The sequence below is a fragment of the Candoia aspera genome, chromosome 11, assembly GCF_035149785.1.
Source record: "Candoia aspera isolate rCanAsp1 chromosome 11, rCanAsp1.hap2, whole genome shotgun sequence".
NCBI classification, from domain to species: domain Eukaryota; kingdom Metazoa; phylum Chordata; class Lepidosauria; order Squamata; family Boidae; genus Candoia; species Candoia aspera.
In genome coordinates this window covers 24,958,217-24,983,236 of record NC_086163.1, presented here as the reverse complement: position 1 = coordinate 24,983,236, position 25,020 = coordinate 24,958,217, and the positions used below count along the sequence as shown (strand labels likewise).

General features: G+C 56.7%; 3 protein-coding genes across 3 annotated transcripts in view; 1 reads left to right on the top strand and 2 right to left on the bottom strand.

Annotated features, from left to right (window-relative positions):
* DEF8 (differentially expressed in FDCP 8 homolog) overlaps positions 1-25,020 on the bottom strand; it is a 44,811-nt gene that overhangs the window by 10,986 nt on the left and 8,805 nt on the right. The gene's annotated exons all lie outside the window — the stretch shown is intronic.
* On the bottom strand, positions 28-6,454 carry GAS8 (growth arrest specific 8). Its single transcript, XM_063313148.1, has 11 exons — positions 6,362-6,454; positions 5,987-6,106; positions 5,632-5,829; positions 5,296-5,502; positions 5,069-5,123; positions 4,363-4,568; positions 3,681-3,848; positions 3,148-3,234; positions 2,485-2,694; positions 857-922; positions 28-333 (listed from the first exon to the last, which is right to left on the bottom strand). The coding sequence occupies exons 1-11, from the start codon at positions 6,362-6,364 to the stop codon at positions 184-186; spliced, it is 1,470 nt and encodes a 489-aa protein (XP_063169218.1). The 5' UTR covers positions 6,365-6,454; the 3' UTR covers positions 28-183.
* DBNDD1 (dysbindin domain containing 1) lies at positions 7,079-18,380 on the top strand. The gene is made up of 4 exons (XM_063313145.1): positions 7,079-7,298; positions 12,663-12,815; positions 13,715-13,855; positions 15,758-18,380. The coding sequence occupies exons 1-4, from the start codon at positions 7,268-7,270 to the stop codon at positions 15,910-15,912; spliced, it is 480 nt and encodes a 159-aa protein (XP_063169215.1). The 5' UTR covers positions 7,079-7,267; the 3' UTR covers positions 15,913-18,380.

The window sequence follows — 25,020 nt, the reverse complement described above, 5'->3', positions numbered from 1 at the left end:
GCCACTGGTTTGACACTTACAAAAAGCCCCCTTAAGGTATGTTTAATACAAAAGGAACACAGGCCGGCCCAACCTCTTCATTGCAGGCTGCTTCTTCCGCTGACCCAAAAAAGCCGCTGGAGGCTTGGCTTGGCTGCGAGGCTCGAGCAAATTGTCTTCTGAAGAGGGTTTTGACGGGCTCTGCTACGTGGGGGTTGAGACAAATCCCGCAGGGCCCTGGCCAAGCGTGTGTCCAAGCACGGAGGTCTCTAGAGGCTTGAAGCCCAAATTGTCCAAGGGAATCCCAAAGGCGACGAGTTTTGCCTCGTATGTCCGCAACAAATCATTGTGTGCCTGTGAGGGGAAGCGGTGCGCTGTGAGGCCAGGCGGTGGGCTGCGGACAGGGAGGGAATTCCCCCCACTGCTGGATGGCTCAGGAGGCCTCCCCATTTGGAATCCTGCCTGGCACAGCCAGGGCGGCACCTGCTCTGCCCCTGCGGCCTGAGAGCAGCTGCAGGCCTGGGGCTTCTTCGCCTGGAAGGCTGCGAGGAGGAAAGGGGAGCTCGGGCCAGGCCTCTCCAGCAGGCAGCTCTAGAAACACCGGGCAACTGTTCCCATCATCCCCATGGGTGTAACAGTGGGAAAGGCTGCAGTCCAACAGGTCCAGAGGGGGCCTGCCTGGGGGATGGACTCTGAATACCACAGGGCTCCATGAATACTGCAAGCAGAAACAGCTTCCCCGACAAAGGATCATTGAACGCCTCTCATCTCTGGTGCAGAAGCAAAGGAATTTCTTTCTCCTCAGTGTCTAAAGAGACCTTCCATTTGTTCTCACCCCACGGCCCTCGACATAGCTCTTTCCATGCGCAACTCTTACCTTGCACACTCTGGCCAACTCATACTGCAGATCTTTGATAGCATTGTTTTTGGAATCCAGCACATCCTGTGAAGAACACCGTGCCTGTTAAAATCACATTCAAGGAACCGGCTCAAAAGCGTCTCTCCAGTGCCCAGGGCGTCTTGTGGCACTGCCGGCCGGGGTGGGTCCCTGACCATTCTCTCAGGAACAGCTGAAGATGATTTCTCTCTTCCCTCCCTCCATCCTTCCCTACCTCTGAAATCTCACTAGAAATGCCAATCTGCTTCTAAGCTTTTTTCTGCAGCCACAAGAGCTGAAAACCATAATTACTTTTACATTAAAGAAGCTGAAGGTAACTGACAGGGGTTAAATGTTGCATCAAATACCAAACTTAATTCTGGCAAGTAAGTCCTAGAAGAGAAAGTGGAATCCTGCAGGTGCCCCTGCCTCTGTCCTCCTAAGGAGAACGAGGCTCTCTGGTGCTCTGGAAGTCAGAGTCAGGCTGACTTGCCCACCAGACACTGGATGCAAACTCTGGGCTACCAGATCATTTCTGATGGGTTTGGTGCAGGATCCAGTCGTAGCATCAGAAAAGGACAATGGGTGGGAGGTCTCTGCAGAGGTGCCTCCTGCAGCAGCCTGACAGCAAAAGCAACTGGTGGAAGGAGGCGCACGTCCCGGGAAGGATCTGCCGAGTTGTGTCTCCAGTTACTGGCACCGATGGTGCTTGGAATGCGTGACTTGCTCACCCCACTCCCAGACAGGTCAAGTTGCTGGAGACGCTGATTTCCACCCCTCCAGCCAGCCCAGAGACTGGCCAGCAGAGGAAGGACAAGGAGAGAGAAGACTTTTGGGATCCCTACAATAAACAGCCACAGTGGTCTTGGTGGCTGATCAGTCCTTGAAAGGAGGGGACAGAGCAGGATCTGCCCTCAGTTCCTAGTGGGGACTACCTGCTAGACACCCCACCCCGCCCTGTCAGCCAGGGCTTGCTTGGACCGTTCAGGAAATGGGACTCTGTGCCGGAGCCATTAGAAGATACTCCATCAACTTTACATGGCTCTTGCGAGGCCCAGTGAGGGTGTCTGGCCTTTCAGACTGGGGAGCAGCATGCATGAAACAATCTGAATGCTGGCGCTGGGAGAATCAGAAAAGCCCGGAGGAGACATGCTCCGGTCATATTCTCTTCCCTGAGAGAAAACGGAGCAGCACAGCAAAGCCCCCATTTTACCACATCAGTAGCTAAAGACCCCCATATTGTTCAATTTCCAAAGGAAAACACTGGTGCCACCTCAGGGGCTCACAGGTGGCTTTGTAACCGTGTCACCTCGGCTCAGCCCAGACCCCCCCGAAATGCCGCGTTCCCATGCCGTTCCTTGGAAGAGGCTAAATAGGCAGACAAATGGCCCAAGAGGGCAACCAAAGTACATTTCTTCTAGAAAGCCCCTTCCATCCTCCTGCTTGGGGCTACCCCTCGGGACAACTCAACAGTGAGGGAGGGCCCAATCCCAAACAGCCCAGCTCGCTCCAGCAACAGGAAGCAATAGCCCCATTTTTCATCACCCACGATGTTGTTTAACCGAAGAGCAAAGTAGTAACATTTAGGCAGGTGCATCTAGTTTCCAGAGCTTGGGTGGGTCCGATACCTCCAGCTTGTGGGTGACCACAGTGAGAGCGCTGGGATCGAGGTTGGAGGCAGCCAACACCTCGTTCAGCTGCACCTCCTTCTTCTCCAGAAGGCTGGCCAGACCTATCAGCTTCCGCTCCAGCAGCAGGTTCTTGAAGCCGGTTTTCTGCTGCACCTCATTAATGGCTTTGGTGAACTTCTGGTAGAGGTCATTTCGCTCGTCCTGTACCTGTGAAGATGGTCAGCAAGGCAACTTCCCTCAAAAGTCGGCAGCAGAGAGCATGAAGGGCATTCCCGCATCAGGCTGCGTGCCCATGATTCATGGTGCACAGCACCCAGGCCTCAAGATAGATAGAAGAGTATCAGGAAAGACACAGCTGCTCAGGAGTAGAGCCCTGCTTTGCACGCAAGAAGTCCAGGTTCAGACCGCAACATCTGTCTAATACCCCAGAGTGCTAGATAAGGCAGCGAGTGGGCCCACCTTCCAGCAGTTTTCAATGCCCCCCCCCCCAGTCTGCTGAACAGTGTCAGCACAGGTACCCGGTCTCTCTCCCAGCGGGGTAGAGTTCCTTTGGCTATTTACAGGAGCAGGCCTGGCTTTTCATTCCCTCCCTTCAAATTCCAGAATCCTCCACCCATCCCAGGATCAACCACTGAGTAAGGATTGGCCCTCAACCCTCACCTTGCTGAATCTTTGCTGTAGCACTTCATACTCCCACTGAAGATCCTTCAGTTCTTTCTCGCTGACTTTCAGTCGAGCCCGAATGCTCTGGAGGGGAAAGGGGGCTCAGAACAGCTGCAAGACGTTTGTGGAATAGCAGGAGTGAAGAATGCATGTGCGGTACTTCCCAGAGAGGAGTTTAAGAACAGGAAGGGAGGGCTCCAAGTTTTCTTACACCCCTCAGTTTTCATTGTGATTATCAACGCTCTGCCGAACCTGCTACGCACCACAAAAGACCCTGAACTGTTAAGTCCTCAAGCGGGTCTATAAACCATTGGTAGCACCTGAGCTCCGTTCAGGTGGTCTCCAGAAAAGTGGCAGAAGAGGGACAAAGCACCCACCTTTCACTTTTCTCTCCCTACAGCACTTTGAAGGCATTTCCAAGAGGGCCCCGTTAGCTTTAACGGCTGGCATTACACCAGCTCTGCTATGTGTCGTGGCCTGGACACACCTGAGGTTCCCATCCTGAGGGTGGGGAGAGGCCTGCAACTTACTGCCAATATGGCCGTGTCCTTCTCATAGTGAGCCAGCTTCCTCTGCAGCTCAGAGACCTCATCCCGGGCTCGTTGCAGGGGGTCCGCCAACCTTTTATTCTGCTGTAGCACTTCCGCCATTTCCTTCTCCAGGTGGTCTTCTTTTTTCTTCATTTCCTCCATCTGCTCCTGTATGCCAGGAATTTGGGGGGGGGGGTCTCAGACCTTCAAGGCCAGCCGCCACCACTTCCCCCCTCAATGTGCCTTCAAGCGTTCTCTCCATTTCGATAAAAGACCCACCCACGAACAGACAGAGACCCAGCCATGACATGATAGCAGGACGACTCAAACCCTTGCATGTTCTTCGGTCCATTTGCTTAGGCCTAATGCAACCCTGCAGTGGATATTTATTTTTGTTCTTCAACCAACAAGTACTGCTATTGTTTACACTTACGATAGATACCAAAGAAACAATAAGCTTCAAAGAAAAAAAAAAAGCTTCACATAATCTGCCCCAAGCCGAAAGAGCAATACGAAGAAGCTTCCAATTACCCCAGGGGCTACCCCGCGCTGGGAGGCATGAATACGCCCATCAGACCATCTGAACAGGGGGAAAAGCCACGCCACGCCCTCCTTTGGGTCCAACTGCTTAGGCCTTCAGCAACCTGCTGCGGCCAGCAGAGAAGGCTGCTTTGTGGTTTACCTTGAGAGTATTGATCAGCGCCAAGTTGTTGAGCGTGACATCATTGTAGTAGTTCTTGATGTCACTGAAGGCCTTCTCGTGATTCTTCATCAGCGTGTTGATCTGACCGTTTTTCCTTTCCTCAATCTCGTGGATCTCTGTCTTCCTGCGCAAGTCAAGTTCGTCCCGCAGCACTCGCATCTTTTTCTCGTACTTGGCCTCAATCTCTGCAGAAGGAGCACCCAGGGCAGGCTGAGTGCTCCACCAGGTCAGCGACTGTTAAGCCCACGTAGGTTTCTGTCCTTAGACAGTGGCTCCGGCGGAGATGGGGCCGGTACTCTCTAGGCCTCAACAAGACTCTGGACTGAAAATCCACGCAGAGGCACTCTCACACCCCATAAAGCAGCATGTCATTTTGCTTACTCTTACCATGCAGCATGTGCGTGCACAAGTCACGCATCAACCGACATGGGCGATGGACCCTGAACACACACGACCTCCTTTACCCAGCCGCCCCCCCCTACTCTGGTCCCCTTGGTACACAAAACAGCACAAAGGGGGCTCTACAGTTACATTCACGCTGCCCACTGTGAAGCAATGCTCACACACTCCGGGATTCCTCTGAAGAACGAGACTGTGACTGCTGAGCTGCCCTTAAGAGAGGCTGCTGAGCGTGGTGGAGATAGGCCTCTGTGCTCTGGGTTATGCACCAAGTCCTGGGACTGACCTTTCACCTGTCTCTCGAAGTCATTGCGTAGACACGTCAGCTCTTCTTGCTGTTTCTGTTAAAGACAGCAGTGCTGCTTAGCGACGGGCCCTGCAAGCACAGAAGGCTGCTTGCTCTGCCAAATGCAGTGGCAGAGACAAGGCTGGCTTGCCTGGAGGGCAGACGGCTGGGGTGTCCCTTTCCCCAGTGCAGAGCAGACAAGCCCATATAGTTCCAGGTGTACTTACCAGTCGAAGGTTCTTCACCACCATTTCGTTGGCAAGCTCCTGCTCCTTCAACTCGACCTTCAGGGTGCGCATGTCTTTGCGCATCTCCATCTCCTGAGAGCGGTGATCCTTCTGAGCCAGCTTCATGGCCACGGTACCCTCTGCCTTCAGTTCAGTGAGGTTGTTCTGATGCTCGTACAGCAAGTGCTTCACCTTTTGCTTGTACACCTGAGATAACCAGCAGAGAGGCTAACCTGCCTGGCATTTGGGGCACCCTGCAGGGCTGTCGTGGGTTCCAGATCCAAGTAATGACAGCCCTCCTGATGTTCAGGGGAAGGCCAAGCCCACAGCCCGCACCTTGATCTCCACTTGGTGACGCTCTTCAGCCTCCTCCATCTCCCGGTCCTTGTTGCGCAGCTCTGCCTTCTTCTCATCCAGCTGCCGCCGAGTGATTTCCCAGAAGGTGTGGATCTTATCTCGCTCCAACTGGAAATAGTTCCGCTCCTCCCGCTCGCGGTCCAGCTCCTCCCGGATCCGGCCCATGTGCTCCTCCAGCTGCAAGAGTCCAGAGAAGGCTCAGCCGGGGAGGCGGCCCAGGAACCCCCAGCCCAACGGCCGGGTGGGCAGGCTGCCCGCCCCTCCGCAGGGAGCCAGAGGGAGGCAGGCAGGGAGGGGGCCAGCCCCCCGCGGACCTCCAGAGGCGCGCACCCACCTGCTCCTTGGTCATGCCCTCGGGGGGCAGAACATCCACCACCGCGGGGCCCTTCGCGCCTTTGCCCTTCTTGCCGCCGCCGCCGCCGCCGGCTTTCTTCTCCCCCTTCTTTTTGGGTGCCTGGACCACCGGGGAGGGGGAGGACAGCTGCGGTGGGTCCCCCTGCACGGCAGCCCCCCGCCCGCCTCAAGGAGGGGGACCCGCGCCGCCCCCGCCCAGACGCCCGTGCGGCCAGCATCTCCGCGCAGCCAGGCAGGGAAGGGGAGGCGCAGTCCCCCCCCGGGCCGGGAGAGGGCGCCCGCAGCCTCGGGGGGGCGGGCGATCCCAGCCCCCCACCGGCCCGTCCGAGGCCCCCGCGAGCGGAGCGGCCCTCACCATCTCGCCGCCAGACAGGGACGCTCGCCCGCCGCGTCTCCGGGCAACCGCCGCCCAAACCTCGCGAGAGGGGCGGGGCCGCGCAGCCACCCCTAACGACCGCCCTGGCAACGGGGGCGGGGCCGCCGCCACTTGCTCGCTCGCGGGCTGGGAGGATGGGGCTGGCGGCCCGGCGAAGGGGGCAGCCGGGCAGCCCCGCCGCCCGTGACTTGGGTCGCGCAGCCCCTCCGTTCCTGGGGGGCTCTTGGGGCGCCCCGAGACTGAGGGCGGTAGGGGGCTTCGCGTCAGGAACTGCCCGCAAAGCAGGATCAGCCGCGCACCTACGGTTAACCAGAAGAGGGCACTCCTGTCCATGTGCAGAGTGCCACCTCGCTTGCGGCGTCCGCGGCGGATTCCGAGCTTTGAGCAGCCCCATCTGCAGCTCAGCCGGCGGGGATCTTCGGGGAACCCCCGCGGCCCCTCCTCCCGCAGGCATGCAGGTTATGCCCTGAGCCCTAGCACTTCGCTTGTGCTCAGAGGCGCCCTCGCCCTCCTGATGGTCCAGGGCATCAAGGAGACGTCTGCCGAGCTCCGATGCCCGGCCGCCCGCTCGTCTCGCCATGGGCCGGCTGAAGCCACTGGTGGGCTGCGCGCCAGTCCGCGGCTCGCCCCGCCCGGAATCTCCTCCCCTTGGCCTGCGCTGCGCGGCGGCGGCGCTCCTCGGTGCTCTAAGGCGGCGGCGGCGGCGGCGGCGGCGGCTGGGCGCGCGCGCTCGCCCGCCCGCTCCGCGCCCTCCCCCGCGCCGGGCCCGCTCCTCCCCACCGGCGATGTGCGCTCGGGCGGCTGCTGCCGCTGCCGCTGCAGTGGTCACAGCGGCGCGGAGGGAGGCGGCAGCGGCTCCGCGAGAGTCTGGTGCAGCCAGGACGGATGGAGACGCCAGGAGGGGCCGCCCCCCCGGGTGAGTAGCTCGGTCGGCCGGCCGGCCGGCCCGGAAGGCGAGGGGCGTCCAGGACGCGGCTGGCGGGCGCGGACGAGCAGCTATTGCTCGAAGGGACCGGTGAGATGGGGAGGCCCGGGGCCCACGGGGTCGGCCCTAGGCTTTGGCGAGGGACCCAGTTCGTCCGTTGAACGTGCCGGGCGCCTGGGAGGTTCCCCGTTTTGGGGGAGAAAAGGCTTACCGCTCTGGGGGAAGGAGGGATGGGCTTACGGGACCGAAGGACGGGGTCCTCCCCGACTTGTCAACTTTGGGCGCCCCTTCCCACTTTTTCACTTGCGTGGCTGGAGTGGGAAAGCTAAGCAACTCCAAAAAGCCGGGACGCGTCTGGCAGACAGCTCTCCCGTCCTTAGGGCTCCCCCACTGCAGACGGTTTAGTCTTTTAGGCGCTGGAGGCTAGAAACGCCCCGGAGCGTGTGGCCCGGTTAAGCCAAGAGGGACGGCAGGCAAGACACGTCGCGGCTTCCCCGGAGGATGCCTGGAGCACGCAGTGGGGTGTGACTGGAATGCTGTCGGACTCGTGTCGCTAAAAAGCACGTGTGAATGTGCACGAGGAGGGAGGCGTGCATTTCGGGTTGGTGGGCTTTGGGTGTATCGCGGGGCCCCGTTTCAAGAGGTTAAGACGGGTGCCCCGATCCGGGTGGGGCGCTTGTTTTTACGAGTGGCTCCCGCGAGTCTGCCGACCCTCCCTGGCCTCCGCCTCGGATCCGGGATCTTCAGGGCGCCAGCCGGGAGTCCGGGAGGCGGTGGGCTCCTGGCCGTGTGCGCCCAGAAGGGCGGAGGGGGAGCGGCAGCCCAGCAAGAGGCCCTGTGCAGCGCTCTTCCTTTCCAGGGTGCTTCTCTCACTCCTTGTCTGACCAGGAACTACTCCCCCAACCCGTTTCTAATGGTACGGCTCACCCTTCCCTTGGGGCGGCTGCGCACAGCGCCTTTGAGCAAATGCCAGTTTAGTTCCCCTCCAGGCCCAACAGGGCAAAAGTATCATCCTGGGGACCTCCAAACACCAGCTGGCGGTGGAGGGAGCAGCTGGACATGGCGGAGCAGCTCCGGGGAGTTCTGCATCGGATCAATAACTGCAAGTCCCCTCCACAAAATTCAGTATCCCCCCCCCCCCCGCGTCCCATTTATGGTTCTAGGGAGGGGCTGTCAGCTTGGCAGATTCCCTTTGTGGGGATTCAGACCTAGCAGATCCTGCCAGGCCCACCTCCTCCCCACCACACCAACCTGCAGCTTTGAGACGGGCTGGGCTCCCTCTCACTGGGTCCCATAACATGAGTCAGCAGCAGCAGCAGCAGCAGCAGCAGTCCTTGTCGTTGTTGTGAGAATAACGCGCCCGACTCTTCTTCTGAGCCCCCCCTCCCTTCACTGCAGGGCAGCTGCTGGAGCAGAGAAGGCAGGGCGGGTGCTGGAGAAAGGAAGGCGGCAGTGGGGGGTGGGGGACAGAGTGAAGGGAGCAGCCTGCTCTGCACAGGGTGTGTGTGTGTGTGTTGGGCCTGCTAGAGGCAGGTGGAAGGGCAAAGCGGGCCTAGGGGGGTGGAAAGGAAGCCCAGCTGAGGAGGGGCTTCTCTAAGGCAGTTCTCCCAGCCCAGGGCAAACCCTGGAGCCGTTCCATCTAAGTCTTTACTGCATCCCTTGAACGGCTTGGCCACTCCAGTTTTACCCCCCTATCTTAGATGCTGGCTTCTCCAGGGCCATGGCTACACAGCCGAGCCTGCTGTTTTCCATGCTGCAACATTCTCACCAGCCATAAGAGACAGACAAGATCAAAGAAAGCCAGGTCAGTGCCTCATCATTCTGAGAGATCTTTCTACCCATCCCAGGAAGAACGGCTCCCTCCAGGCCAGTGTTTCCCAACCTTGGCAACTTTAAGATGTGTGGATTTCAACTCCCAGAATTCCCCAGCCAGCCAAGCTCTTAAACATCTGTAAGCTGCCAAGGTTGAGAAACCCTGCTCTAAGCAAAGGCTTGCTACTTCCAAGTGTAAAGGACAGGCTGCTGGGTGTTAAGGCAAGCTTAAAGGTTTGCTCAAGGGAGAGGTTCTCCAACCAGGCAAGGGCGCCATAAGTGCAAAAATGTATCAGCGCAATCTGTTAAAGAGAAGCCATAGCCAGAGATGCAGAATCAGAAAGGAAAGCAGTCCACAAGGAGGAATCTGATGGTGCAGTCATTTAAATGAGCAATCTGGACTAAGTGACCTGTGGCTGGCTCTGCTCACAGTTCCCAGGGCTTGAGTGGACTCCTCCATCCCATAAAACCCTTTAGCCGAGGGCACAAAGGAAGCAAGCACGTTGCTCCCAGAGTGCTCAAGAGATGGTTTGGTCCCTGCCCAGAGGAGCAGAGCAGGACGTGGCCTCAGCGCGAGGGATGGATGACCCAGGGGAGGTTTCACAGCTCAAGGATTTTGCACCTTCCCTGAGGTGCCCTAGCCCTAAAACTGTACAGGCACAGCCTTTCTGTGCACGAAATCAGCCCTGCTGCAGAACAAGAATAGCCATGCAAGTGTGGCAGACTGTTGCGGGAGTGGAGGAGGGAGGGATGCAGCCATATGCTCCTGCCTCAACTGAACACGCTGGGCAAGTTGTGTCTGGCCAAATGCTGGAGGTGGGTGAATGGAGAGGCAGCCCTGGGGGAGGATGGTATTTATGAATGCCCTCCGTGCCAGCAATGTCTCAGGCATCCTGCTGAAATGGCCACCACCAGAACATCAAGCTATCGGCCAAGTTATGCTGCCCTTCGGAAGCCACCGGGCCTTCCCAGGGCTCCATTCCATCGTTTGTGGACATGGGACTTGCGGGAAGGGGGCAGGCATATGCTGCTGGAAAGGGGGTCCTCGCTGACAGACAGCATCTGGGGGCCTCCATGGGGCTTCCCAGCAGCAGCGTGAGCAGCTGATGCAAAGACGGGTTCTCAAACCCCAGGCAAAGGCCATGGTCAGATGGAGAGACCCCTTGGAGAGGGGGATGAATCCAAGTTCAACCCTTTTCTCAAGCCTGTCGTGCTGCCCTCAGCCTACTGAGAACCGGAAGTATCCTGTTACATTCGCGCCTGCTTTGCAATTTACCCACACTAGGCTTGTTAAAAAATCTGGCCATGAATAATTCAGTGCTTTGAGCTCTGAATGCTGTTTTTCTCCCTTCTGCCTGGCTCCCCCCCCCCCTACCCTCCCTGGTGTATAAAGCTGGGATCTGAAGAAGCACCCTGCCCTTGCCAGCACCCCAGCTGAGTCTGGGGGCCCAATCAGGTTGTGTATCGCTGGAAGGAAATCTCCCACTGTATGCTGTAGAAGGCCAGCGCAGGTGCGGAGTCTTTTGCCTTCACTTGGTCTCCGTCCCCCATTCTTCCACTCAGGTTTCATATTTAAATCCTTCTCCCGAAACTGTCCTGCAGGTGTTCAGCCCAGCCTCCTGTGTTCTGGGCCCCTGCGGGTGCCAGGATTCAATGCTTCCTCTCAGCCGCCCCAGCCTCTCAGCCAAGGGGACACAGCTTATTTTCCGCTCTTGAGGCTTGCGCTGGATGTCAGTCCTCTCAGCTAACCCCGTTCCAGGATGGGGCTGCTCTCAAGTTGATTTGCCTCCCAAGGTGCCCCGAGACCTTTTGAGGAGCACTAACTTCAGCCACTTTTTTGTGATGGTCTCAAGCTTCTGCAAACAAGCAACTTGGGCATCTGAGCAAGCAGTAAATCTTCCTGCAAGGACTGCACCCTTTAGGTCAGAGTTTCTCAACCTCGGCAACTTTAAGCTTTGTGGACTTCAACTCCCATAATTCCCCAGCCAGCCATGAACTGAAGTCCACACAGCTTGAAGTTGCCAAGGTTGAGAAACACTGCTTTAGGTCCTGCATGTGGGGAGGGCTATGGGGCAGAGCTCTCACTTGGTCCACACACGTGTGCAGGCAATCACACTCATTCACACTCAGGCACACGAACGTACTTGTGCCCTCCCTCCCCTCGCTTTTCTGCCTACAGAGAATGAGGAGTTTAAGAGGCGTACCCCTTCCAGCTGCTGAGATCCTGCTGCACCTTCACTTCCGTGCCAACCGACAACATTGATGGAAAAGGCTGTGGGCAGGACAGCTTGGCTCACCCTCCAGGCAGGCAAAACGGTGATCCAGATGCACCTACACCAGAGAAGAAGTCACATGAGGAGAGCCATGCTTGCAAGGCTCCTCCCTGAATGTGGTCAGGGCAGAACAACTGCATGGCAGCTAGCCCAGTGGCCTCAAGCATCTTCCCTGTGATGATCGCCCTGCACAGCCGCGTGGTTATGTTCCTTCCCCAGGTTGAGGGTGACCTTGCACACTCTCCTGGCTGCCCCCATCACTCTCTGTTGGAAATTAAATGGCAGGCAGACAGGCAGGCATCATCAGCAAGGCAGCTGCTGACAGATGCCTAGTCAGCCTTGCTACAGCTCTTTCAGGGCACTTCCAGAGGCCAGGGGCCACCCCACTGATGAGGAGAGAAAGAGGGTATCTGAGGCATACCTGGCACATGGCCAGGACCGTGGCCCCAGTTGCCTCTCCCTGCCCTGGACAGATCAGCCTTTGTTTTGCCCACCACCTGCTCCAAAATAAGCCGGCCTTTTGTCTCTGCAGGCGGGGAGGCCGGGTGCCAGAGCAGAGTCTTAGGCTCCTGGTACCCAACAGCTACTGCTCATCCAGCTCTGCACCATGCCTGTCTGCAAGGGCTTTTTCTTAGTACAAGGTGTTGAGCAGCTTGTGCATGCAGCCAGCCATCAAGAAGCGGCACCCTCTTGAAGGGGTGCGGAGTCCAGGGCTAAGCAAGCAGGAATTGCAGAACAGAAACGGGCCATCGATGGCGGAGCAGCCCCTCTGCAGCCCTGACTACGCAGCACCCCACAGCCTTTCCCTGACACTACCAGGGGAGGGGGAGGTACCTTGGTCCTCCCTCTTTTTTGGCATTTTTCCAGGGGTTTTGCTCAGTGCTCTGACAATGGCACTAGGAGCCTTCCACCCAAGGCCCTGCTAGTGTCCACTTTGGCAGGCAGGAGGCCACGGGGCCCAACTTGCCAATCTTCAGATTTTAGCTGGTTGTGTTGCTGGAGTTTCCTGCAGAAACAGAAGGTGGGTGGCCCCGGGCCCACCTTCAAGCACCCTGCAGGAGGGACTGTGGGGGAGACCTGCCTTCCCCTTCTTAAAACATTATTTATCTGTTGTCAAAAGTACGTGGGTGCCCATCTCCCAAAAGCAGCTCTGGTGAGGTTTTACCGTTCTCTGGCAAACTCGGAGGCAGCTGTGAGGCCGAGCAGGCCGGGCCTTTTTGTGGCAATCCTGCAATGACCCCTTCCTCAATGCCCCGTTTTGTCATTCCAGAGCTGGCCCAGGAAGCCCTGAAACCGGAGGGGCTGGCCCCCGTTACCCTCTCCCTGCACGGGCTGGCAGAAGAGCCCCACAGCTCTCTGGCTGAGGAGGAAGGCGGGATCCCGGTCCCCACTTCAGGGCTGCTGCAGGTTGCAGAGCGCCGGCGTAAGTGCAGAACAAGACCTGGATGGGCTTCCTGAGACTCCTTTTGGAAAAAAGGAGGCTCTGAGCGAGCACTTAAAGCCCCAAGCCCCACCGGTGGAGCAGCATCCGTCCACTCAACCAACATTCCCGTGGCCGTCAAGGGCCTGCCTGTCCCTGGATTAGCAGGAGGGAAGGCAGCGATTCCTTGCCCAGAGGAAATACCTGGTCTTGGCTCCACCGGCTGAACCGAGATCAGTTTGCCACAAAGAACGATACATGGGGGGTGGGGGGAGAAAGAGCTGGCCTGAGGATGCCTGGTTTAAGGATTCGGATGGCCAGGGTGGGGTAGTGGTCAAGATGTTGGGGGTGGAGCAGGGGGCCCAGGTTCTAGTCCACCCCAGCCACCAATGCGGCTCCCTGGGCGACTTTGGGTTGGCCGGTTGTTCTCTCGGAGCCCGAACTACCTCGCAGGGCAGGAACAGGAATGCTTCTGTAACAAAAAGCAAGATGTAAAATCTCTGCCATCAGAAGAGCAGCCCCCCAAAGGCCACGGGGGGGGGGGGAGAATGAAAATACGGACCTCCCACCTTCATAATATCTCCATGCAGGGCTCTTCCTCCAGCTTGGTGCCTTTCGAAGTTCCCAGACCATATGAGGTCCGTGGATTAAAAACAGCAGCCAATAATCCCCTAAAACTAATTGCACCAACACAGAGAATGTTCAAACGTAGGAGCGTCTATCTAATTAGACAAGCCCCCTCGCTCCTGCCCCCTTCCCATGAAGAGGGAGCCTCCCTGGAGGTTCCCCCCACAGGAAGGGGGCCGCCCTTGCAAAGACCCTGCCTCTTCTGGCCACTGCCTAGCCCCCCCCGGCCCCTCACTCCAGCCTGCTGACCTCCCTACCCCCCCATCTCTTCTCAGAACCCCTGAGCAGCGTTTCGTCCCTCGAGGTGCACTTCGACCTGCTGGACCTCACGGAGCTGACAGACATGTCTGACCAGGAGCTGGCTGAGGTCTTTGCGGACTCTGACGATGAAAACGTAGCCCGTGAGCCCCCTGCTGGTGAGCGTGCCCCTCCCACAATCCCTGGGGTGTGTGTGCGTGTGCGTGTAATTGGTGGATGAGCATTCCGTGTCAAGTGCCATCCTCTGGCTGAGAGTGGCAGCGGGAGCTTGGCTCCAAAGAGGCTTCCATCCTTGCCCTTAGGGGGTGCCCCCCACCCCCCGCTGCCTTCAGCTCTGCCAGCCCCGTTGAGTCCTGCCACGATCGGAAGGGCAACCTTTGGACCAGGTGGAAAGACTCCCCCTCAGTCTCTAAGGGCCTCTGCTGCTCCCCCTCCCACCAGTCACACAATACTGCAGAATGCAGCCGGGGCACAGTACGTCCAGTTAAGAGGGACTCGTGGAAAGGTGGCAACGAGCCACAATCCTCGCCTGCCCCAGGCAGGTCTGGGGTACCCTGGGCTGATTTAGGAGGCCCCCGTCAAGAGGGGATGCTTAACTTCCCCACAGCTCCCTGGAGCGCTGCCTCCCTCCCTCCTTCCAGTTGGGAGAGTCACAGGGCGCTGCATAAAAGCAGAGCACCCCCCACCGCCCTCCCCATATTCCTGGCACTTCCACAGATCAGCGTTTTGGTAGGGACATGTGGAAACTAGCCCTGGCAGAGGGACGGGGCAGGTCCATGGGAGGTGCTGTGCACCATAGGCTTGGCAGTCCTGAAGGGCAAACTGATTCACAGCCCCAACAAGCAGGGCTTGCTAGCCAGGCAGTCAACAATTTATCAGTGTTATTGTCAGGTATCTGATTCCAAGAGCATCAGTAGTTGTTATTACTATTCCTATTATTATTATTATATTATATATACTATTCCTACTATTCCTACCATGCATCTAATCATGGCTGGTGCAAGCAGAGAGGCCAGTTTCAGGGCAAAGAGGGAAATCCTTCCCTCTCCAGGGCACAGGAACCAGAGGGCTGGGCGTGCTTTGACTGGGCTGCTGGCTCAGCTCTCCTGGCCAGGGCAGAAAGGTCACCCAGCCAGCCTGTCCCACCAGATAGCAGCAGGGCACAGGCAGCAGGCGGCACTGCATGACACCTGCTTAATCGAGTGTGCACAGCTGTGTGCATATTGTGTCCCCTTACACGCACAAACACAGGCACCCACGCTGCGTCATAGATTCCAGCCTCCAAAGGGGACCCACTGATTTCAGAGCGAGGGGAGAGCAAGGAACAGCTGGACTGGGCTGGGGCCAGCAGCCGGGGCCCCCAACAGCTGTCTGTTCATCCAGTGTGATTCCACCCTCACCCAGGTTCCTCTTCTGCTGCCCCTCCCTCAAGGCGGTGGGATGAGATGACGTGCTGCTGCTGCAAATAATGCCATGCTGGGGTGGGGGCGGGAGGTGGCAGCAGCTGCTGCGGCTTCCCAGGGACAGAGAGATGCAGATCCACCTCCTTGGAGGTGGGAAAGGGGGACGTGAGGAGGAAGACCTCCCAACTTGGAGTCAGTGAGCAAAGCTGGGGGGGGGGACTTCCCGTGGACAAGAAGCTCAGAAGCTTGGGGGTGTGTGTGAAAGAAGTAGAGCATCACTCCTCTCCTGTTCTGAGGGGGCTTTGTACCCTCCCTTTCCCCAGGCAAACAGATGAATCTTTTGTGCAAGACTCACCAGATCAGTGTTTCTCAACCGTGGCAACTTTAAGATGGGTGGACTTCAACTCCCAGAATTCCCCAGCCAGCATGGCTGGCTGGGGAATTCTGGGAGTTGAAGTCCACCCATCTTAAAGTTGCCACGGTTGAGGAAGCCTGCAACAGATGTGCTGAATGGGGGCTTCTAGGTTCCCCAGCTAGAGCTGCTGGGCAGCCTCGGTTAAACCACCTGACTGCAGCTGGCGGAGGGGCGGTTGCTCCGGCCCACGGAGAAAAAAAGCTAACAAGGACCCGATCCCTCTCCCCTCCATTTCTGCCCAGGCCTGCATCCCCACCCAACCCCCCGAGCCGGCTACCTCCGCTCCCCCTCCTGGACGAGGACAAAAGCTGAGCCGGGGCGTGAGAAGAAGCACCTCAGCGATTCCGAGCTCCAAGCGGGCCCTTTCCTGGCTGTGGAAAAGCCGAAGGATGAGTAACAGGGAGGGCACCCAGGAGCCCCGCCAAGGTGCCAACGTCCACTCTTGTGCTATCCGTCATTTGGAATCTGAAGGGATTTGTTCATTTCTCCTACGCGGCCAGGACCAGCCAGGACTTTTGCGAACTGTGCCAAGTGCCACCCCCTTCCTCCTTGCCCAGCACTTACTTTGCCAATCTCCTTTTGTGACCTCCCCCCACAGCAGACACCCTGCTGGCCTTCCCATTTCCTGCAGGCACTTTGAACCTTCCCCAGCTCCCTTCGGCTGGGGGAGGCAGACTGAGGAGGGGGCACCCACCACCTTGCTGGGGAGCTGGGGGCGAGGGCTGCTTGAGCCCTGAATGAGGCGGCATCCTCTTCTGCCACGTGCCTTGAGTGCTGCTGGGGTGAGCCAGGAAGCTCCTCACCAAGACAAGGTACCCATCATACCAAAGGAACCAAGGGGAAAACATAGCACCTGTTCTGCAGCACCTCTGGGGTCTGATGCAAAGCGTGAATTCCTGGGCATCCTTAAGAACTGCTGCTCTGCCGGGCAAGAGTGCCCTGGTCTCACTTCTAAGCACATGCTGTTCCCTGTGGCCTTAACTCTTGCCCACTGCTCCAGAGCTTTGTGCAGCGCCCAGCACCAACGCAGCTGGCACCAACTTCAGCCGGGCTCTGGGATATCCCACTGGAGTGGATGCCCACCCGTATCACAGTGGTGTGCCTTCCTCCATGGAAAGGCTCTTCTTGAGAAAAAGCTGGCCGGGGGCGTGGTGTGGCATGGCATGGCTGGCAAGATGCAGGGCCCAGACTGCTGATGTAGCTGCTCACCAACCTCCCCGGTGCTCGACAGACCCAAGCCAAGCCAGGCGTGCGATGGGCAGTGAAGCAGAATCCCAGGTGCTTCCAGAACCCGCACCCGTAAAACAGACCTTTTTTGATGAAAAATGAGTATGGCTCAGGCTGCTAGTTGAGAGCAGAGGCCTAGAGGCCTTCCCCCGTGGATAAAAGCTCAAGTATCCCCCCCAATCAAGATGGGGCCCTATTGGAGCCACAGGAGAGCAAGCCAGCCTCCTGCAGGCTTCCAAGCAAGAGTTCCCTGTGAGTTTGCCTTTTCCCTTGCAGTCACCGAACCTCCAGGACTCCAGCTATTTCAGAATTCATCAGTTTCACGTCCTCCGTGGTCCCCACAGCATAGCTTCGTCTTCTCTGTAAGAATGGGGGGAGATGGGCTGGGGGATGCTAGAAGGGCAGACTCTGAGCCCAGCCTCCCTCCCCACCCCCTGGATGCACCCATTTTGCCTGTGTGGCTCAAGATAGAACAACAGTTTGCCTTCCCCAACTCATGTCATTTAAAGTATTTTACCTAGTTCAGCCAGGAAAAGACTAAACCATTGGATCTTAGTTGCTATTAAACCCAGTTTTATGAGGGGGGAGCTGTTCTCGGGGACCTTCAGCAAGGGGGCTGGCTGGTGGACACTGCTGGCTCTGCACCTCACCCCCCGTGGTCCTGTGGCCTCTGCCCAGCCTCTCCCAGACTGTCAGACCAGGAGAGGCCGCCCAGCCGGCCACCCTGGCCTTGCCCACTCAGACCGTCCTTGGCCTGCAGCCCCTCATCTTCAGTGGCAGTTGGCCAAGGAGAATGAACCCCCAGCAGAGCCAGGCTGGTCTCCTTCTCTGGCTTTGCAAGATGCTCAACTCCAGACGCCCCACTTGGAGACTTTCGCTGCGGCTGGGCTGAGCAGCCTTGGAGCGCCCTGCACCGGGAAGGCCTGGCCATCCTGCCACTCCAAGAAAAAAGCATCTCTTCACTACAGTGCAACCCAGGTGGAAAAGCCAGAGGGCTCTGGCGCCTGACCTCACGGGAAACCTGACTGAAGGGGGCCCGGCAGCAGCCGCTTCCCCCAATTCAGCCATTAGCCTAAAGGCTGTTCAGAGTCAAGTCTTTCCAGGACTCACATCCCTGTGAAATCCAAGTCACTCTGAGGCGAGTGCCAGTGTAGTTCTGCTCCCAAAGGAGGTGGGGGCTGGGGTGGGCTGCCTTCTTGCTGCAACAAGGAATAGGTGGCCAGACAGCATTCAGCATCCTGAGCTGCCAGAGGCAAGAGAGAAGCACCTGTGATGCTGCCCTTTGCTTCTCCTCGCTGCAACTGCTCCACAGGGCCGTGAAACGGAGAGCAGGCTCTGTGGGCGGCACCTTCAGCTTCCAGGGTCCAGCCACTTGGGCTTGGAGGCACACATCTGGCTTGCTGGAAGAACAGCTCCCGAGGCTGCCTGCATTATGTCCAACTCGGAGGCAAAACCCGTATTCAGAGGCTTTGTTTTGGGGCTTTTTTCCCAAACCACAGAAATAAAAACTTCCCCTGGGCCGATAGCAAGAACAGCCTACAGCTCTCTGTCTCCTTTTGGGCCACCTAGAGGGACCAAAGCAAGCTCCTTCACGGTGAACGCCCTGAATGATACCTACCCCCAGGCCACACAGGCCGGGGATTTCGTACAGACTCCCAAAGACAAGCCAGCTGGTTGGGCATCCGGGCAGGATTCACCTTCGCACAAAAGGGCCAAGCTGGTCCTTTCAGCAGATACACAAGGAGGGGATCTGGAAACAAGAACCCCCCCCCCCAATTTCCTGCTTGCCTTCTCGCAATCAGTTCTCATCCTCCAGGCTGGGCAAAGCTGCTGGAGAGACAGGCTGATCTGCAGAGGGAAGAACAGAGCCAGATCTCTGGGCAAGGCCTGATCAGCAGCCCCCAGAGCCCTGCAGCCCAGCCCCCAAGCATCCCGCGGGAGCCCAAGGGTGGAGCAGCCACCTCCCCGCTTGATGAGCAGCACAAGAGCTCCCATTGCACTCACAGGCTCTGGCTGAACCCTGGCAACATTCTGCACCGGGGAGGCGCCCCGGTCTTCTCCACATTCCAGGCTGCACGTGGGGGTCACAGTGCAGATGCACCGTGGACTGACAGTTGGCTTTTCCTCAAGTGGACAGCGTCAGCCTCTCGTGCAGCAATGGAGCGAGCCCCTTACAGGATGACAAGGCTGCCTTCTGATTATGTACAGCCAAACCATTAAAGACAGGCAATTATGCTCTGCTTTGTTATGAGGGCACCAAGGAAGCAAACCCACACGCACAAGGAAAGGGGGCTGTATTTGCATTCGAAGCACCAAGGAGCACCTTCCAGGGTGCCACATCAAGGAAACACTGGCTAAGCCAACAGGAGGAAGCCAAGATCTTGGTAAGAGCACACAATTCCTGCTTTTTGCAAAGCAAGGTCCATCTGGGATCAAAACAACACTCTGCCCAACCAGGTCTGGCCTGCATTCTCCTCATTACTTGGAACGCTCCATCTGTGTGCGTGTTTCTTCCATGCTCTGCATTCCTCCTCTTTTACCCCCACCCCTTTGGATTAAATTCTGTCCACACATATAGAGCGCCCCTACCTCCGATGTTCTGGTGATTAAAGTTGTTTTAAGCGGTCTCTGTAAGGTCTTTCCTCCTCCCAATTCTTTTCAGGGAGAGGGTCAGTGCATAATTGAATACACCCTTTCCAAGCGAGGTTACAGTCAGGCAGGGCTAAACAGAGGGGTGTCTGCAAACACTGGGAAAGAGCCATAGCAGGGAAGCATCTCGTGCAACTGATCAAGGTGACCTCTGTTGCCTTCTGAGGTAGACAGAACCATGAAAGTCAGGAAAATGATCTGACTTGGTTTAAGGCACCTCCTTCTGCTCCATGCTAGAACCCAGGCACTGCAGGCAGAAGACTTGGGGGGGTGGCATCCCTGCATTTCTCCAGGCACAGCATCTGGGGGAACAAGGCTGGGACAAAGGCATTTAGGCTTAAGGGTTGTCAGTCCAGATGGACCACAGTCCAAGCCTGTACAAGGCATGTTGGAAGGAGAACTCCAGGAACTTTGGAAGGCAGGGGGCAGACCCTCCCTTCTGCAGCTTGGAGATAACTAGATGGGGAGGTGTAGGTGGTGGCAGCACAGGAAATAGCAGGGGACAAGCTGTCCCAACTTGGGCCTGAAGTCAGACAGGCTGGGAGTCAGACAGGAGTCAGACAGGCTGGGAGGAGCCCTGCCTTTACGGGATACCGGATCAGTGGAGTCTGAATAGAAACTGCTAGCTGTACATCTGGGCAACCTTCTGGCTGGCCTTGTCCAGCCAAGAGCAGAATTCAGCCTGATATTCCTGTCGGAGCCTGGCTAGACCAAAACCTATGCCAGCCGGAAAGGATGCCACTCCCAAGACTAAGCCCCGCCTGCAGAGAAGCCTCGCCTGGGGGACTGCAGATGCCACACGAAGGAAACCACATGGGGCTGCTACTATCTTATGACTCAGGATCATCCAGGGGCCTGTGCTGACAACCAGCAGGAAGAGGCCCTTTAACAAAACAACAAAAAAAGCACCCAACACTCCATTCAGCTGCCATTTAGCAAGCCGGCTGCTCACAACTGCCCTCGCTCCCATCTCCTCCTTCTGTTTCAGAGAGAAGGATGCTGCCCCAGAGATGACAGCAGGGGCAGCTCTGGGGGGCAGGGCAGCTGGCTGATGGGGGGCATGGAAGGCAGGTGAAAATGGAGGGAGGGCACCAAATCTCCAAGGCAACTGTGGCTGTTCCTTTCCTTACCTCCCCAGGACACTGACTGCCAGCTGCTCACAGCCTGGCGCAAGGCTCTCCTCTGTCGGGGGCTGGGAGTCCCACTTGTCTCTTGCAAGCCAGCACCCCAGTCTGTGCTCTTCCTCCTATTCACCTGTTCCCCAAGGGGGCTGCTGGTTGCTGACAAGAGTTCCTTGAGCCCCGCATGGGGTCCTTCGGCGAGAGGGCCCGAGAGCCATCCAGACAGCGAGGAAGCCCTCCGATCCTGGGTTTGGGTGGCAGAGCAAGGCACAGATGGTTCTGGAGTGTCTGCAGCACCAGAAGGTGGTCCTTGGAGAAACAAGCCATAGTTGTGGGGGGGAGCATCCTTCTCAGTTGTCCTCATTCCTCTAGGAGGCTTTTGCTGCCCCCCCCCTTCCTGCTCCAGGTTCCAGTTCTCCAGACCCCCCTGGATGGGAAACATCTTCAGTTAAGCAGCCTATCCCCTCAACAATTCCACATAGGTGGATTTCTCTGTAAAAGGTCTTGGCCTCAGCAGCACCACGTCTGCCTTCTCCAAGACCTCCTTCTCCAGAAGATGCTTTCCAACCTTCAGAAAGGAAAAATAAAGCAGTCACAGAATTTGTTCAAAGACCAAATTCACACCTCCATACTTCAGTGCATAGGAGTTTGCTTATTCTGGCCTAGAATTAGGATTTGGAGCAGGCACTGGGATTGTCTGCTGGACATCCCCGTATCTTTGTGTCTCTTGCGGGGGGCTTGCTGAGAAAGACTCTTGGTTCCTTTTTGGGTAGGGACATGCCCTTCAAGTTCAGAGGTGTCTTCAGCCACAGGGCCCTTTTATGGGAATCAGGGGGCACTGTAGGGCCTAGTACAGGCTGAGGTAACACCTCTCCCAAAATCTCACAGCACAACATCTCCTAAACCTCTCCCTTTTGAGCCCTCTGTCATCTCCACCGATGGATCTTCTCTGATAGTTTTGGCCTCCAAAGTGGCCTCTGAGGCTTTCTCCTCCTTCTGCTCAACACCAGCTCCAGGTCTTTTGGTAGGCAGCATTTATCAGAGCGCACACCTCCTGGCTGTGGCTTCACTGTATGGCTTCTCAGGAGTCAAGTCTCCCCCTCTGTCCTCCCCAGAAGGTCAAAGGAGGCAGCAGTGGCAATATGGCCAAAAAGCAACGGCTTGGCCATGCAGCCCCCCAACCTCATGCACATGCCATCCAAAAGCTGCTCCTGGGTATAGAGAGGAACCCCTCCACCTGTGGGATGATGAGACCTGCCAGAAAGACAAACACACACACACACACCTCAGGGGAGCAGAATGGCCACTCTCTTTTGAGCAAACTGGAAGAACTGCCAGGATGGGGTAGAGGCTAAGGTGCTGGAGTGGGATTAGTGGGGCCCGGGTTCAAGTCTACTGACTGCCCCAGGAACTCACTGATGACTTTGAGCTAGTCACTACTTCTCAACCCAAGCTACTCCACAGGGAAGTTGTCACAAGGAAAAGCTGCTCCGTGGGCTACCTAGAGCCCCTGGGGGAAAGGCAGACTACTGTATAACTCTAACCAATGGAAAAATAAATAATAACATCTCTGCATCCTGCTGGCAGACAAATATTGACTGCATTCTCCCCTAGACAAAACTTTGCAAGCAATAGACACACTCAGGAGAGCCAAAATTGAATACAGAGACATCTGGTCCTGGAACAGCAACCCCCCTCAGTTTCGAACAACCTTTATGCCCTTTAGCCAGCACAGAAACAGAAATGCTGTAGATGACAGCTGCTGTCGAGGGCTGGAAGGACAGAGCAAAAATTTATTTCTGAGTGCAAAGAAATAAAAGTGCAAAGTTTGGATCCAGCCCAACCTTTGCTCTTACCTTTAAAAAGCCCCATTGAACAAGAGGGCTTTCTTTCACGTGCCCCCTCTTGCCCCCCACGGGAGACTCCACAGATGGGAATATACAGCCCTACCTGGCCCTTCTGAGCACATGCAGAAAGAAGACAAGTAAGGAGCTGTCCAGCTGGGCTCACCTGTCCCCTGCAGGGCCATCACCACCATCTGCCCCAGAAAAAGGATCACTTAAATAACATGCATCCTATTTTTGCTGATACTGTTTATCTTGCTCATAAGCCATTTTGGGAAACTCTTAACCTGAAAAAGTTAAGAAGGTTGGGTTAACCGAAAATGTAGTAAATAAGAGGACCTCCCCCACTTCTACCCTCCTCTCTGGGATGGCCGGAAGCCCACAAACAGAGATGTACCTTGAGCAAAGGGTCTGCATGTTCCAGGAACCGGCCAGCCACAGCATGCCCAGCCTTGTGGTAGGTCACAATGGTCTTGTTGCTGGGCTGCAGAGCGTGAGTCTTCTTCTTGAGCCCTAGGGCAGAACAGAGACAGGCCAAGTGAGGGCCCTTGTAGAAACACCCCCCTTGGCTCTGCCAGGCGGTGGAAGCCCTCAGAAGCCCTCCGGGACTGCTCTTCATGAGTACAAAGACACAACACGCTAAGCTGTACCACAGCTTATTTGAAATCATGCTTTACAATTTAGCATGCTTGTGAACCCAACTAAATTCTGGTTGGCTTAGTTTGTGTCACCCCAGTCTCACTAATGTTAAGCTACATTCGTGATGAAGTGCCTCTCTGAAACTCAGTTCTCTAACTGGGCTACCGAAAATACTCTTTGGGAAGCAATAGAGGCAGCATGTTTACTCACAAAAGGCAAAGGCATTTGATAAGGGGGAAAAAAGTCAGTGCACTATTCAGCTTCCCTTGGGGAAAAGGGCTGTTTTTTCCTGTTTTCTATCACTGTTTCCAAAGCAAACTTTCTGCAGCTCTGGAGCATTCTCCGGGGCTCCTGTGGGGACCATTTCCTCTTGGGGGCAAAGTCACACGGAATGGGAAGGAGCTCATCCCCGGGTCGGCAAGGGGAAGCAAGCAGGGGTGTGCAGAGGATGGTCCTTGCCAGGAATTGAAGACAATCAAGATTTCCTTTGCAGAGCAGTGAGAACATACAAACTTCTGTTGCTGGCTCAGCCCAAGGGGCAGCTAGGCCCAACTCCCGCTTCTCCCATCATTACCAGCCGGGGGGTGCTACGTGGACGCTGCCAAGAAAGACTGGAAAACATTGGCTTACAACAACCTCGCGAGGTCGCCCACTCAACTACCCCTTCCTTTTATGCGTGGCCACGCCAACCCGCTCTTGCAACGTCATTTATGCTAATTTTCCCTTGAGAGGCGGGGCCTACCCTTCGCTTTTCCAATTACGGAAGTACTCTATTTCTGACCGCGCCCACAGGGCGCGGCGCGAGGGTATGATGTCATAGCAACGCGCCCGTTCGAGTCTCGCCACCTAGGTGCGGGGAGTGTTGTGTTTAAGGCAGAGCTGCAACGAAACAGCGTCCGCAGCTTCCTCAGCTGTTGCATAGCTGCGAGCTGCCGACACCCACGGCAGCGGCCCCTCCATAAGGCCACTCTCCAGGCGGGGAGCCATAGCCGTCCCCCATTCGAGGGAGGGTCGCGCCAGCCTCGGTCCTAGCGCACGTACTGCGCAGGCGTCGGAGCAGCCCTTCCCCACCTGCCCGCCCTGAAGAAGGCTGCCGCGTTGGTGTCACTGGAAAAAGCATCCCGGCGGGCAGCCGAGCGCGTGGCGTTCGGTTCCGCCTCTAAACTTATTCCCGCGTCAACCGGAGGTACCGCGCTGGAATTGTGCAGACCGAGGCCTCGCAGCTGCTCCAACCTGGCGCCCTCCGTAAGAGTTAGGCTTTAACACTCACGGAGTTTAACACTGGCCGTTAATGGAGTTAGCAGCCATCAATTCAGGAGGCCCCGGGCTGTAGGCAGTTGCCCTCCACCAAAATATGCTTCCTGTGCCTTGTTCCATGGATTCTCCCAAGCTCCTGAGAGGACTAATGAGGGTCATAGGCTTCCTTCTTCTCCAGAAGCTATTTTATTGGGGGCCCAAAATTAAGTCAAGCTTGTTCCTCAGCTTTTCTTCTTTTTAGTAGAATATAAATGTCTCCAAGACCCATTCTCTGAAAGGCATTGGACATATTTTCAGGAGATACCATGGACCAAGCATCCTATGAAATACCCTTTCTTCTGAGCTAGGATTGATAGCCCCCCTGAGTGTCTCCAAGAATGGTTTCAAAACCTGGTGGGCCAAATGCAGGCCTCGGTCAGGGTGATCTCTGTGCCAAGAGTCCCAAATGATCAGAATCTATGCAAGGAGTCTGGTGTCTCAGGTCATAATGGCCACCAACTTTGGTATTGTTGAAAGAGTAGGCCAACTTGGTGAGGAGAAAGCATTCAGTGACAGCTACATATAGGTCAGTGCCAGGAGACTTGAATGGAAGAGGCTGCCACCCTCACATCATTCCTTGGGGTTTCAGCTTGGTCACTATGAGAGAGTTGCCGGAACTGTACTGGCCTGATCCAGCCTCATCCGCATCTAACTGTCCTTATCCCTGTTCTGACACTCCTGTGCCCCCCTAGTGTTATCTTCAATAGATCGGAATGAGGAAGAGGAAGG